Source organism: Polypterus senegalus, chromosome 1 (genome assembly GCF_016835505.1).
Source record: "Polypterus senegalus isolate Bchr_013 chromosome 1, ASM1683550v1, whole genome shotgun sequence".
NCBI classification, from domain to species: Eukaryota; Metazoa; Chordata; class Cladistia; order Polypteriformes; family Polypteridae; genus Polypterus; species Polypterus senegalus.
The window spans coordinates 334716017-334732184 of NC_053154.1; the positions used below are offsets into that span (position 1 = coordinate 334716017).

Here is a 16168-nt window from a genome sequence, read left to right on the forward strand (position 1 = left end):
CATGTAGTAATAAAATGCATTGCATTTGCCATTCCAATTATATTTGTCTTAGACACGTAACACATACGTTTTCTCATCTGTAGATGAGCATAACGTTCAATCTCATGTCAGTGTTAACGCTGCAGCTCTGTTTGTAACAACCAGGGGACTCAGATAAGTTCACAGAGCAGCACTGAGGCTTCAACACAGCAGGTATGTAAAATGGCTCTGCTGTAAATTTAGGGTGAATTTTTCAGCCCTGGCATAACCTAAAAGAGCACAAGATACGTGAGGGCGAACACACGGACAACAGATGACAGGTGTATGCAGTGGTGGTCTGCTGCCCCATCCAGTTTGACTCCCTGGCTTGCATAAAAGCCCCACCAAAATTCCACTGGAAGATCACGTTTTAAAAAAACGTAAACAGATGAGGTGCAGCACGGTGGCGCAGTGGGTAGCAGTAAGGAGACCTGGGTCCGCTTCCTGGGTCCTGGTTCTCCCCATGTCTGTGTGGGTTTCCTCCAGGTGCACCGGTTTCCTCCCACAGTTCAAAGACATGCAGGTTAGGTGGATTGGCGATCCTAAATTCGCCCTAGTGTGTGTCCTGTGGTGGGTTGGCGCCCTGCCCAGTGTTTGTTTCCTGCTTTGCGCCCTGTGTTGGCTGGGATTGGCTCCAGCAGACCCCCGTGACCCTGTGTTCAGATTCAGCGGGTTGGAAAATGGATGGATGGATAAAGAGATGAGACTCAGACAAAAATGGGCTTGTCAGCACGGAAATCCGCGGAACAAAAGGAGCTTTCACCTGACCACAGTGAGCCAAAATGAAAGGCTGCTGCCCTCTAAAGGCCATCCAAACGCATGAGACCAGCTAAATGAGCTCAGAATGGCACTGAAGCGAGTCTGGCAAGGCAGCAGGCACGCTGGCTGGTGTACATCTTCTAAGAAAGAAAAGCAAATCCTGCATTTTATCAATTTCTTGTTTATCATGGTGCCAGAAAGAGTGGCAGACGTCGGAAGTACAAAGGAAGAATTTCACTGGACGCTGTACACAGGACAACATCACTTCCCCTGCATTTGTATCTCTCTAATTTGAAGGCAAAATGTAGTTAGCAACAAAACGCTAACTAACAGTTCTATAATGCATATTGAAGAAGAAAGAGAAGAGTAAGAAAGGCACAAAAAGTATGTTGTCTTTTCTAGAAAAGATTTTTAAGCTCTTGGTAACAATAAATAAATGTCTGCTTTGGAAGACGTAATTAAAAAAAACTGCACAAAGCAACCACTGAGCACAACAGCCGCGCAGATCAGGCTAACATCGCTCAGTCCGTTACTGTTCGGTGAATGTGGTAAAGCTAACGTTTACCTTCTCAATATCCACTACTATGGATTGATGTGATTCATTTAAAGTAAATTCTTCTAATAAAATAATGAAACTTATAAAAGTGTTAACTGTACCCGCCAATCACGGTGTACGTTGCCATTCTGGATTGACATCATAATCTGAAGTTGGATAAACTCAGACTTGACAGGCCGAGCCCGAGTTTGTAAGCAGGAATTCCGAGTTCAGGGTGAGTTTTCTTTCCATTATTTTGAGTTGGAGGTCAGAAATTACAAGTTCCAAGTTTTAGTAGCAGAAGGCGAGGGTCTCCCACAGCACCTGGCGGTTCATTTGAATGCGCTCGGGAGTCGGTGGGTGTTTATTGTGTCTTTGCGTTGCTTATTCTTATCACTGGAGTTTTGACCTTGCCCTTGGATTACCGTACTGCGACTCTGTTTGCCTTGACTTGTCTTTGCTCACCGAGCTTCATGCTATTTCAGAGCATTTTCGTTAAGAATAAAATTTTACTTTTATGAAGATTCTACGTGACCCTCTGTGTTTCTAGCCAGGCTTTTCGTTTTGGACAGGATTTCCCCCTCTCTGTTTGGGAATTCTCAAGTGTCACGACAGTATCAATATTACCACATGAATGGAGAAAATAAGCTGAAAGCAGTTAGAAAGTTCCCCATCTAGCTATTAATATTAGTTAAAACATAGTAATTCATTCAAATTTTATAACGGGAGTATTGAAAGGTGACAATCATCTTAAACATTTTAACCCCAGTCTGAAGATACACAGAAGCAGAAAGGTACGGATTAACTGTCAGACATGGCATGTCTCTTGTATGTAATTATGTTGGATCGGTACTAAAGTTTTGATCAGCACCACGTTTCAGACCTGAATACCGTTATACTGATACGGTCCCTAATGCAAATGATGGACAGCCCGCTGCCCCATTCTCCCCTCAACACCTCACTGCAACTTCCCTGGCATGCCATAAATTAACACATTCCCCTACTAGCGCCACATGATGATCACCTTCCTGCCTGGCCGTAGTTCCTCTTTTGAATTTCCCAGCAAGTTGAAATTTCCCCAATGGAGTCTCCAGTGTGTTGAAAAGCAGAACAATAAAGTGCTGAGCACAAGTTCTATTACACCTGCCAGGTATGGCAAGTACTGAACTGCCGATACCTTCCATTTTAAAAATTGTCTGTACTTTTTCAGTACGGTATACCGCACAACTTTAGCTGCATACTACTGGTAAGTAAGTAACTAGTAAGTACTACTCGTACATAACTTAAGTATCTCTCAGCATGGCACAAACCGTAATGGTGCCCCATCTTTGCAATTGGTGTCCAGTGTGGTCCTTGTTGCGGGCCCAGCAAGGGCTCCGGCCTTCTAGTTGCAGATCACCTTCAGTTCCATTTCTAAAGCTGTTCTATGTTTCCATCAATCAGGGCAGCTGCACCTTTCCCATGTTTATAATAAGTTTAAGTCCCAATTAGCTGCTAATTGATAACATCGGCTCTTTATAATAATAATCTGCAGATAATATTATGTCAATTCAGTCTTATATACGCTTACATAATTGCATTCTCCTTCTATTTACTTCCTCCTTTTTTTTGTTTCATACTTCTACAGTTAACTTACCTAAAGCATCAGAAGAGGGCACTGCCAGGGCCGTCTGAACGAACGGGCATGCTGGGCAGTTGCCCCATGAGCATGTATGTTGTGACTTGCTGTCAATAAATAAATACTCTACTAAACTATAAATATTTGTTATAGTGTTACAAGTGGACATTGGCATTCACCTCTGATTTAGTATCACGGTCACCTTTGCCAACCTCACGTGTCACATGCGGACGGATCTCATGCACAACATAATGTAAAAGCGTATGTGTTAACAGCAATTCGACTCAATTCTCTGAAAAGAAATTTTGCAAATGTTTGTGTTGAACATTTGATTAATCTCTCTCTCTATATATATATATATAAAATCCAATGTCTGTCTGTCTTTCCGCTTTTCACAACAGAACTACCTAACAGATTTCGATCGGGGTTTTTTCTAGAATTTCCTTGAAAATTCCGGTTGATTTTGTGACTGCTCTCATCGTGCTAGTATCAGAGTTCAGTTGCGGTAACAGTTTATTTGCACAAATCCAAGAGAGACGCAGTAGGCTGAGGTGAAGGAGCCCTCGCCACACACGTGTCAGCCTCGGGGCGTATCATCTGCTTCGCTAGCAAATGAGAGAACTACTTAACGGCTTTAGATCAGCCTTTTTTCTAGAATTTGCTTGAACAATCCGGTTGATTTTGTGATTCCTCTCATCGCACTATGTACCATAGTTTGCTTGCGGTACCGATTAATTTGCGCAAATCCAACAGAGACGCAGCAGGCCGAGTGGAGGGGCCTTCCTCACTCAAGCACCAGCCTCAGGGCGTATCTTACATCCGCTTCGCTAGCGAACGAGAGAACTACTTAACTGATTTAGATCAGGCTTTTTTCTAGAATTTGCTTGAACATTCCGGTTGATTTTGCGCGACGTCAGGATTTGGGAGCCAAGCAGAGCCCTCCTCGCTGTCCTGTTTCACTTCTGCACAGGTGAAGCCGCGGGGGGCGGCTAGTAATAAATAATTTATAGTAATTTCATTCTGTACCACCTCTTTGTGTATGGTTTACCGATTGAGTATCATTTATATGTTAATATTTTTGTGTTTTTTAAGGCTCATGTTATTTTGTTCAAACGTTTGTGTTGATTAATCTTTACTATACAACATGTTTTTGTTAACGTTTAAACACCGATTTAGTTGGAAGTACCAATACAATAAATACATGTTTCATTTGATCGACCATTTACATTTTTATTCCTGTGAGTGGTTGTGTGGGTGGGAGCCCCAGTGTACTGTTTTGCCCGGGGGGCCTATAATGCTGTTAAGACAGCCCTGGGCGCTGCTATGTGAGCTTTTTGTGCCAGCACTCTGCCCGGCATCCGACTCCCTTGCATTGGGCATTCGAGCAGCTGTCAGACGAGGTAAAAAGGAAAACATACAAAATATACAAGTTTATGTCACTGTCCTGAAGGTAAATGTGAAACAGTAAAGTAGTTCCAAGTCGCACTGAACGATTCTCCGTTTTAAGATAGACAAGTTTGCAGTTTTGCCTATTCTTCCTAATGGGAAATTTTGAAATTTCAAAACTTTGGACAGCGCAATGTGTTTGAGGTACCTTTCTTTGAAGTCAACGAGGGCCAGGCTGTTTGATGTGGATAGATAGGACTACCACAATAGGTGCTTTGCACTTAATATTCAATGCCTCTGGCACTGAATCCGGGGGAATGGCCATGGGAGGCCACTTACTTCCCCCCATACCCCCCTCCGGGTTGCATTGGGGCTACAATCATGGAACACCGGAGCTCATCCCTGTTGAGCTCTATGGCCACTGCCAGGGGGAGCTGCATGGCTTCCTGAGCCCACGTGGGCTGTGTTGCAGCCACACCCGGAAGTGCAGCTTGAATTAGGTCAATTATCACCTGGAACACTTCCGGGTGGGCTATAAGAAGAGCCAGCAGCCACTACTCGGGGCGAGAGTCGGGAGGAGGAGGAGGAGGAGGAGGAGAACGCTTGCCAGGGAAGAGAGAGATGTTCTTTTTGTCTTGGTGTTTGGGTTTGTACTTTTGAGGGACTGTGTTAGGGCTGGGGAACACTTGATCTTTTATTTTTACGTGTGCCTCCGTGCTTATCTGTGTCGGGTCGGGCACCAATATAGAGCCTTTATCACAACCTAAAAAGGCACACAGCACTCCAGATGCTCTCCGTGGCAAAACTGCCTGCCTTGTGAGGGTTTATAGTTACCCCCCCGACATTTTCGAAATGGGTTCATTTCCCACTTTTACCCGACTATACTCAAAAACACAGAGATTAGTTCTACTTGGTGGCTGCACAAGTCTCCCCTGCGCTAAGTGGATCAGAACCGATAAAACCCATCTGACTGCCACCCAACACTGGTCAAAGGCCCAGAGTGCCATGAAAGGCAGGGAAGAATTACCTTTATGTCTGAGTTGCACATCAACTGCAGACTGGAAAGTGCCGTCCATGGACTCCACGCTTGGAATAGTTTTAAGCATCTGACGTCCACAACTAGGAAAAGCAAATAAGGAAAGTGACTAAAAAAAAATCACAGAGTGAACGAGTCTATTAACATTAGAGCCAACAAGCGAGGCCCACCTGGAGCAGTGCAGAAAGCTCGAAGTTCGATACTGCTGAGGGAACTCTGCCGAGCTGAGGGCGCCTCCTAGTGGTTTATGCAGATTGACACTAGGTTTGGTGAGGAAGTCAGCAGTGTCTGGAAACTCCACCGGGGACCGGGTGACCTGAGAGGTGCCAGGCGCTGGGCCATGGCTGGGAGAATTTAGTGGACTGAGATTTGGAGAAGGGCCTGGGAATACAAAGAAACAGGAGGATGAGTGATAGAAAAGTCAAACGTAAAGCAACACTCCACCCAGAAAAGAATTTAACCCATGCAGTCTGCAGAAGAAACATTTTCATCCAGAATGGAGATATCAATCAATCAATCAACATTTCTTTATATAGCACATATTCATACAAAAAAATGTAGTTCAAAGTGCTTTAGAAAATGAAGAATAGAAAAATAGAAGACACAATAAAAAATAAACATAAGTCAACATTAATTAACATAGAATAAGTAAGGTCCGATGGCCAGGGTGGACAGAAAGAACAAAATAAAAAAAATAAAATCTGTAGGGATTCCAGTCCACGAGACCGCCCAGTCCCCTCTGGGCATTCTACCTAATAATAGATAATAGGCGTCTACAGCACAGCAAACATCACCAGAAACATCCATTAAAAAATCTCATCAAATAATTCAGAAGGCGGCCAGTTGTATGCTCACAATGTCCCAAACACACACGTTTACTAAACCAGTGTTAAATAAAGGACAACCTGAAAAATCCTCTGGTGAACAAGTAGGGAGCACGCTCAGACGAGGACGATGTTTGTAAGTGAAGACCCGCCTCCTCTCCTCATTCATTGGTCATTCAGCTTAGATTAGATTAGACAGAACTTTACCAGTCCCCGGCGGGGGGGAGGGAGGGGGAATCTGGCTTTTTACAGAAGCTCTTTAAATAAATAAATATACAAGTAGGTAAATAAACTACTCAAAAAAATTAAAGGACCACATCAGATCTGAATGGGGAAAACAATCCCGCTGGCTCTCTCTACTGCTATGGACTGATATGGTGATGTGTGAGGAACAAAAGGATGGAAATAAATAGAATCAACTGACAGAGGGCTGAACTCAAAGACACCCCGAAAATCAAAGGGAACAAATGACGTGGCAGGCAGGCAGGTCCATTTGGACAAAATTTAATGCAGCAACTCCAAATCGTCCTCAGTAGTTTGTATGCCCTCCACCCCAAACCTGCCCAACAACATCCTAATGAGACGACGGATGGTGTCCTGGGGGGACTCCTTCAAGATCTGGACCAGGGCATCACTGAGCTCCTGGACAGGCTGAGGTGTCAGATGGACCCAAACATAATGTCCCACCCAGGGGTGTTCTATTGGATTGAGGTCAGGCGAGTGAGCGTGGGGGGTTGGTTGGATGGGGGGGTTGGCAGTCAATGGTATCAACTCCTTCATCTTCTCACCACATGAGGCCGGGCACCACGTGGAACCAGCACAGGGTCTGACAATGGGTCCAAGGATTTCATCCCGACACCGCTGTCTAGCCTGTAGAGGTCTGTTTGTCCCCCCAGGGATATGCCTCCGCAGACTGACCATCACTGACCCCCCACCAAACCACTCATGCTGGACGATGTGACAGGCAACATAACGTTCTCCACGGCTTCTCCAGACCCTTTCACATCTGTCACGTGTGCTCAGGCTGAACCTGCTCTCATCTGTGAAACAAACAGGGCGCCAGTGGTGGACCTGCCAATTCTGGTATTCTATGGCAAATGCCAATCGAGCTGCACGGCGCCCACTAGAGGATGGCGGGCCCTCAGGCCACCCTCATGAAGTCTGTTTCTGATTGTTTGCTCAGAGACATTCACACCAGTGGCCTGTCTGCCTGCTGGAGGTTATTTTGTAGACTCTGCCAGTGCTCATCCTGTTCCTCCTTGGCCAAAGGAGCAGATAGCGGTGGGTCCTGCTGATGGGTTAAGGACCTTCTACGAGGGGCCCTGTCAAGCTCTCCTGAAGTAACTGCATGTCTGTCTCCTGGAATCTCCTCCATGGCCTTAAGACTGTGCTGGGAGACACAGCAAAACCTTCTGGCAATGCCACGTATTGATGTGCCATCCTGGAGAAGTTCGACTACCTCTGTAGGGTCCGGGTATGGCCTCATGCTACCAGTAGTAGCCAAATGTAAAACGAGTGAAAAAGCAGATTAGGAGGGAAAAATGTCAGTGGCCTCCCTCCACCTGTTAACCCATTCATTCCTGTTTTGGGGGATGTCTCATTGTTGCCCCTCTAGTTCACCAAAGCAGCTGAAACTGATGAACAAGCCCCTCTGCTACTTCACTGAGCAAATCAACTCGGATTGCAAAGTGGTCCTTTCATTTTTTGAGTAGTTTATATATATATTATATATATATATATATTGTTAGTTTTTGCATACCCCTTGGGGTCAAAGCGCCCCTGGAACAATTGAAGGTTAAGGGCTTTGCTCAAGGACCCAGCAGAGTAGGATTTCTTTTGGCAGTGACAGGGATTCGAACCAGCAACCTTCGGGATACCAGCGCAGATCCTTAGACTCAGAGCCACTCTGGTCTGAACACAGAAACTCAGAAGTTCAGACTTGGCTGTATCATGTAGACTTACTGCTGTTGGTATAAAGGAGCCCCCCATTGCATTTCTTCACACACGTCTACTGAATAATTTAATTAGCACACCAACTGGACACACAGCCCAGACACTCATTCTTTTATAAAGGTGGATTTATTATTTTACTAAGGTGGATGCTAAGGGTTGTTCACCTGTTACTCAAAAACTCTGGACCACCAGGCTTTGAACCGTGATCTTAGCAAAAAACCAGGAGGTGCTGACCACGTCGCTGAAGTAATTGGACCTCAGGTGTTTCAGACGGTAAACTGTGGCTCGGGCACTAGACATGGCTAACAAGAGAAGAACACACAAGCAGGTGTGCACCATGGTTGACAGAAAAAAGAACAGCCATCTGCTGTCGATGACGTGCCAAACAACTCCTTAACAAGAAAGGCATATTGCTGCGGCCACGAATGACTCTGTGAACCCCTCTGCCATGCTGTTTGACACTGACAATGATAGACTAAGTGGCACGGCACAAAGAGTTGTGTGGTGTCTAACAACTTGGTAACAGGAAAGTGCTGTGATGGACACAGTGACATAGCAGACACCTGCTGTCGGTAAGGCACACTGCACAGGCCCACTGACGTCTGCTCACATCTTGACAGTGGACTGGTGCTTTTCATCGCCACCTACAGGCCGACACTCCAATCGCAAAAGAGAGACACACGTAAAAAGTCAAACCACGAAAAAGAACAAGAGCCGCGACCTCAGCTCAGCATCAAGACAAACAGATGAGACGTTTCACGGACGACGAGATGAGAAACGATGAGCCGGCGGGATGCTGCAGCACACACCAAAGTGAGAGGACAGCCTGACAAAGACCGGCATAAAAAGAAAGTCTGGTGATTGACAGAGTGACACCGCAGACCAGAGGTCTGCACGTTTCCGAGTTTAACAATGCTGTATATTTTGTACAAATAGGTTTGTTTTGTCCATTTTGAGCATACAACTGGACGACTTGTGTGTGGACTGTGCAGCGCGAAAAATGTGAGATTTTTTTTTCTTATGGGCTTTGATGGATGGGCTTTAGAGGGCATATCCAGGGCAAGACCACCTCCAGAACACTAGAGGGCAACCCCCATGCGCTCACAGCGGGGCCACAGATTTGGAGCTTAGAAGCTCAACCCTTGCTGGAGCCCATGGCCACCACCAGGGGGTGCCTGGACAGTTTTTGAACCATACCTTGAAGTGCTGCCGGAATAAGACGCACCTGGAGCCCCGGTAAAAGGGGACGCCTCACTTCATTCGGGGGGCCAGTCGGGAGGAGGTGGACGAAGCTTGCTGGGAGGGGAGTGAAGGCGGCAGACTGAGAAAGAGAAGGATGGTCTGTGTTGTCGTTTTGGTGCTTTATGTACTGTGTTCTGTAGTGGGGAGTGAAGAAAAGGTGCTGCCCCACTTGAAATAAACGTGTGTGCTGGAAAGAACTCGTGTCTCGTGCCTGTCTGTGTCGGGTAGGGTGACTGGTACGCCCCCTGGTGGTCCACAGGGCGTTTTCGATACTGTTGGCTGTTACCAAACGTTGGTCACTGTAGACGACTATTCTATCGGAAATGCTATCTCCATTCTGAACTAAAACATCAGAGTTCAAATTCTTCTTGACCATCACTGCAAACGTCATGAATGTTTTTGAGAGGAGCTCTGAGTTATGGTGGGGTGAGGTAAGTAGCACAAATATCCCAGCATGCCAACCACCTCCTCACTTATACACGGAGCCAAAGCTCAAACCACGCGTGTGCTTGGTGAACCGGACCTCCACCAAGCGCTGCACCTCCTGCTGTCCTGTCCGGCTTCCTTCAGGAGACATGAACTTACCGGGGTGGCAGGTATGTACCCTTTATGTCTCCCTTGTGTACCCCCTTTCTTTATTTACTTTGCATAAGTTTTGGGTACAGATGCTTTCCCAGCACCATTTTTGTTCTTGTGAAATAATAATGAGGGACGGTCACCTGGAGCAGGGGCTCTTAAAGTGTCCCTAACTTGGCGTCTCAATGGGACAGTAACGGCCTGCAGGTCCAGAGCTTAACAAGGGTGGTGGGACCCGTGGTTTTTGGCTGCTGCTCTCCACCACTTATGCTTCTTATCATTTTCCGATTGGTCTGGTTTTCCTGACTCTTCTCTAGTTTGCTGTACCTCCCTTCCTCTTTTACATGGTTGACATTTGCAGTTTGTGGGGTGGAGGGTCTTCCTTCTACTTGCTCCACCGTGACTGTTAATATTTGACCCTCTACTACTGAATGAGCTTCAATAAAGGCCACGAGACTTACCCGTCCGCCGGGGTGTGAGGTGATGAGTCAGCGTGACAGAAGATGACCTCTGCTTCGGGATGGTCAGCAAGTTGCCACTCGTAGGGCCGTTGGCCTGAGAACCTTGACTTGAAGGGGGGGAAAAAAAATAATGGAAAAATCTTAAAATTGGGTGAACGCTCCCCTCTAGCACAGGAGTTCCCAAACTTTTTTCGGCCGCAGACCCCTTTACCAAAAACTTTTAAAACCGTCGACCCCCTAGTCACACGCAACGGTCTTTCATGTCTGCACTTGCTTTGATACGTTCGTTAAGACAATGCACAGACATGTTTGTGCTACATGCATTATTACGTGTGACTCTTTTAATGACACATTTTACCTTTTCGTTCGCAAGTTTGGTATTTAATGTGTTTATATCAAAAAAGTATTTTTTTTTTAACTTCTTAATTTAGGTACCTATTGGAATCATAGATATTTTGAAGTAACAAACAAACAGCAGTAGTAAGAGGGTCTATTTTTGCTGTCGACCCTTAGAAAGTTCAAATCGACCCCCCAGGGGGTCAATATCGACCACTTTGGGAACTCTTGCTCTAGCACATGAAAAGTGACAGCACAACTGGCATCTGTGGATCTCCAACCTCGCCGAATTGTTCACCGTGAGTGCCTTTACATGCACGTTGGCACACCCGTGCGCATGGGAGGCAGACTAAAGGGCCTGAACGAGGGTAATTCCACGCCAGACCAGGGGGTGGCGGAGTGTACTGATCCTTTCTCTCTTTCCACAGAAGACCAATTACAGGAAATTCTGCTTGGGTCTAATAAGCTCACTTCCGGTTCCGGCCCCGATGACTTCACTCCCTCTACCCTCCCTTGAAACCGCCATCTTTGCGCCTCATCAAGTCAGGTATGTTTCAGACTCTAATCTCTACACATAGGTACTCCTTATTCAACACTTTAGGGGCCAGGAACAACTATATGAGTGGCTACGCCAAACCTTTTTACGACTCTCTTGTCTCATCATTGACAACACGCATAACCGGGCTAAAACGAGTAACCCGCTGAAGGCAGAATCCTGGTCTCTTAAAAAAAAAAATCAGCGTTCACATGCGTGAGTGCGCTTCTGGAGTTCTCCTCTGGCAAAACGTCACCATCGGGCCAACCATGGATTTGAAAGCGAGCATGGAAGCCCGCTGTGATCCTTTTCTTGTGTTTAAGAAATTTGTTTAGCCCTTCGTGCACTCTGGAGGAACTCACATCCGTCACCTTTTTACATCTTCAAACCTAGCCAGCGATCCTTCACGATGTGTCACCTGATCGTACTCTCTCAACAGATCTACAGTAGGGGGACAACACAGAAACAGTGTCGTCATTTCTACACCCTGTGGCCGAAATGTGTGCAAATTCCCTTAAATGAAAGTCTGCAATGTGCACTTTAACCCTTAAACTGCCACCTACTTGGGGGTTTAATGCACCCCTGGACGACAAGTACTTTTTTGCTGCACTGCATAATTCACAAAGAAAATGTGAAATGTTAATGGAGCACAATTTTTTTTTTTCATGCAAAGAGCATCACAATTACTTCAACACTTATTTTACACACTGCCAATAAACTGTAAAAAATATAAAAAAAAAAAAAACTACTGCAACAATATGTACAGGGTGCAATTGATCATTGATGAAATTCAGTAAACAAAAAAGTCAACGAGCCGACTGCATGAAAGCACACAGAGGTAAACGCGGACGCTCACAGGCTAGTCTACTGCAGCGGCTCAATCCCAGAGACAGTGAGGCTGCAGTGCTGCAGGGGGCGCCAGTGGTCATGAGCAGGCTTCTCAATGAATGTATGGCACTGACTGATCAGCTCCGGCATGCTGGCAAATTGCTCTATGAAGCGACTATAGCCGGTTGCGGGGTTCAATGAATGTATGTCGCTGAATATACTCGGCTCGGGCATGCTGGCAAATTGCATTGGGAATCGACTACAGCCGGTTCGGCGGGTTAGGGGTTAATCGCGTGTGGCATATGGCTGGCCATTCATCCCTGCCAACACCCCCAGGCCACCAGATGGAGCCCTCCCTGCAGCATGGAGGTGCCCCGAATTCCAGCAGGGCATCATGGACATTGGAGTTTTCCTTCACAGCTCCGCTGGATACCATGGGGGCCAACAGAGGACACTGCAGGGAGCATCAAGGACTCGTATGTTCGATGTAGACAAGAAGAGTTTTAATCTGACCTGAAAGTGATAAGAATCGCATGGACTAGGGGGGGATCGGAATCACTTCCGGGTCAGGGAATATAAAGGACTGTGGGAGATCCCAGACGGACGAGCTGAGTTGGGAGGAAGGTAACAACGCGTCTGGGAGAGGAGCATTGATTATTGTTATTGTGTATTGTTATTATTTATGAGTATTGTGGAGTGGAGGGTGCTTTGTGCACAATATTATTATAATAAAGTCAACGTTTGGACTTTTATCTTCGTGTCTGGCGTTTGATCCGAGGGTTCAAGGGGACAACAGCACCCCCTATCCGTCACACACGTCCGAATTGTTTGATTTGTAAATTTTATACCGGGGTCTCAAACTCCAGTCCTGGAGGGCCGCAGTGGCTGCAGGTTTTCATTCTAACCCTTTTCTTCAGTTTTTGCTGCTAATGAACTCCTTTTCCATTCATTTTAAATGACTTGCTCTTGAAGACTCAGACCCCGGCATTGTTTCTTTTTCCTTAATTAGCAGCCAAACAGAAATGAGATACAAAATGAGCCAAAACATGACCAGCAAACTGCGACCATCATACAATATCTGAAAATTAAGAAAGATGAAGGTCTCAGCAATGCCGATCTGCTCAAGTCCCCTAAAGAAAAGATGAGGGTCTCAGGAATGTTGATCTGCTGTGGTCCCCATAACATTTGAGCAGTGCTCTTAGAAAAGAGAAAATCCACAATTTCAGAAATGTCTGCTATTGCACAATCAGACCAGCAAAAAAACATGGGAGTTAAAGAGCGGGTTTAATTAACAAGAATCAGCATCTGATTAAGCAACTGGTTGGAGTGAAATTGGAGTTTGAGGCCCTGACTTAGTTGGTCTTCTGTTGGCTCACTCACTTCACATTTCATTTCTGTTTGGGTGCCATTTAAGAAAAGAAATGAAGCAATTCAGAGGAATGATGAAGAAATTTAGGGGAATAAATCTTAAATCTCCTTCACACCTCTCCATTAGCGTCTTTTGTGTTGCAAATGTGTCAATCGGCACAAGCAGCAAGCAGCCAGTAATCCCATCGCCCCCACTGACGCAGCTGAAGTGCTCCCAGTTTATCGTGGTGTGAGGTGCCTGGAGTTGTATAGGATAAAAACAGTCAAAATGATGTTAACACTAATGGTACTGCTATGTATATACTTATAAAACAATTTATGTGCCACATATGTACATGTGTTGAACATGACAGCGAACAGGTTGAGACGTTCCTGTAAATCGTCTTGCACGTATGAAGTATTGTTTTGTGAATAAATTGTTTCCGCCATTCAAATGTTAACATAATTTTGAATCACCCTGTAATATACAGCGCATCACTTTTTCCACATTTTGTTATGTTACAGCCTTATTCCAAAATGGATTAAATTCATTTTTTTCCTTAGAATTCTACACACAACACCCCATAATGACAACGTGAAAAAAGTTAACTTGAGGTTTTTGCAAACTTATTAAAAATAAAAAAACTGAGAATCCCATGTCCATAAGTATTCACAGCCTTTGCTCAATACTTTGTCGATGCACCTTTGGCAGCAAGTCCAGCCTCAAGTCTTTTTGAATATGATGCCACAAGCTTGGCACACCTATCCTTGGCCAGTTTCGCCCATTCCTCTTTGCAGCACCTCTCAAGCTCCATCAGGTTGGATGGGAAGTGTCGGTGCACAGCCATTTTAAGATCTCTCCAGAGATGTTCAATCAGATTCAAGTCTGGGCTCTGGCTGGGCCACTCAAGGACATTCACAGAGTTGTCCTGAAGCCACTCCTTTGATATCTTGGCTGTGTGCTTAGGGTCGTTGTCCTGCTGAAAGATGAACCGTCGCCCCAGTCTGAGGTCAAGAGCGCTCTGGAGCAGGTTTTCATCCAGGATGTCTCTGTACATTGCTGCAGTCATCTTTCCCTTTATCCTGACTAGTCTCCCAGTTCTTGATGCTGCCACCACCATGCTTCACTGTAGGGATGGTATTGGCCTGGTGATAAGCGGTGCCTGGTTTCCTCCAAACGTGACGCCTGGCATTCACACCAAAGAGTTCAATCTTTGTCTCATCAGACCAGAGAATTTTGTTTCTCATGGTCTGAGAGTCCTTCAGGTGCCTTTTGGCAAACTCCAGGTGGGCTGCCATGTGCCTTTTACTAAGGAGTGGCTTCCGTCTGGCCACTCTACCATACAGGCCTGATTGGTGGATTGCTGCAGAGATGGTTGTCCTTCTGGAAGGTTCTCCTCTCTCCACAGAGGACCTCTGGAGCTCTGACAGAGTGACCATCAGGTTCTTGGTCACCTCCTGACTAAGGCCCTTCTCCCCCGATCGCTCAGTTTAGATGGCCGGCCAGCTCTAGGAAGAGTCCTGGTGGTTTTGAACTTCTTCCACTTATGGATGATGGAGGCCACTGTGCTCATTGGGACCTTCAAAGCAGCAGAAATGTTTCTGTAACCTTCTCCAGATTTGTGCCTTGAGACAATCCTGTCTCGGAGGTCTACAGACAATTCCTTTGACTTCATGCTTGGTTTGTGCTCTGACATGAACTGTCAACTGTGGGACCTTCTATAGACAGGTGTGTGCCTTTCAAATCATGTCCAGTCAACTGAATTGACCACAGGTGGACTCCAGTGAAGCTGCAGAAACATCTCAAGGATGATCAGGGGAAACAGGAGCACCTGGAGCTCAATTTGGAGCTTCATGGCAAAGGCTGTGAATACTTATGGACATGGGATTTCTCAGTTTTTTTATTTTTAATAAATTTGCAAAAACCTCAAGTAAACTTTTTTCACGTTGTCATTATGGGGTGTTGTGTGTAGAATTCTGAGGAAAAAAATGAAATTAATCCATTTTGGAATAAGGCTGTAACATAAGAAAATGTGGAAAAAGTGATGAAGCGCTGTGAATACTTTCCGGATGCAGTGTATCATTATTTGGAATACATGCATTTCACGTGTGTTCCATGTCTTCAATGATCTGAGTAAACGTTTAGCTGCAGGTGGAAGTTCCCGTCCCATTTTACTTTGTGGCGCCAAGCAGAGTTGTGTTGTGGCGCAGTAATCCATTAGCCTGTGAAAGTGACATGAAGAAGCTGTCTGTTGTTACTCATCCACAGCAATATGTTGCCCTGGGTTGTAACTCAAAACACAGTTCTCAATAAAACGTTACCAGATGTCCGAAATCGCAGATAATCTCTCGTTTTTCACACGTTCTGCACAGGTGTCTTTGTTGTCAAGATCAGCAAATACCGCATGATAGTCTGATAGCGGTCACAGGGCATCGTATCTTTGATTGCCGGTACAAGAGACCTGCAGCTGAAATTGCAGCAAAAGGGGGCTCTACAAATTATTGTTTGTGTCAAAATAAAAAATATTTTGCACTTTCAAAGTGGTAGGCATGTTGAGTAAAACAAATGGCATTAACTCTCCCAAATGCCCATTTCAATTCCAGGTTGTAATGCGACAAAAAAGGAACGGAATAAAATGTGCAGAAAATAAAGGGGTGTGAAAGCTTTCTGAATTCACTGTACATAATCGGCATCATTTACAGTGGGTATAGAA

At 45.5% G+C, this 16168-nt stretch overlaps 1 protein-coding gene across 2 annotated transcripts in view; it reads right to left on the bottom strand.

Moving 5' to 3' along the window:
* Window positions 1-16168, bottom strand: part of pde3b (phosphodiesterase 3B) — a 151489-nt gene that overhangs the window by 30373 nt on the left and 104948 nt on the right. For both annotated transcript variants that reach the window (XM_039738851.1, XM_039738842.1), the window contains exons 5-7: window positions 10409-10515; window positions 5523-5733; window positions 5344-5435 (exon numbers count right to left, since the gene is read on the bottom strand). In XM_039738851.1, the coding sequence (XP_039594785.1) occupies window positions 5344-5435; window positions 5523-5733; window positions 10409-10515 (410 nt within the window). The remainder of the gene's footprint in view (window positions 1-5343; window positions 5436-5522; window positions 5734-10408; window positions 10516-16168) is intronic.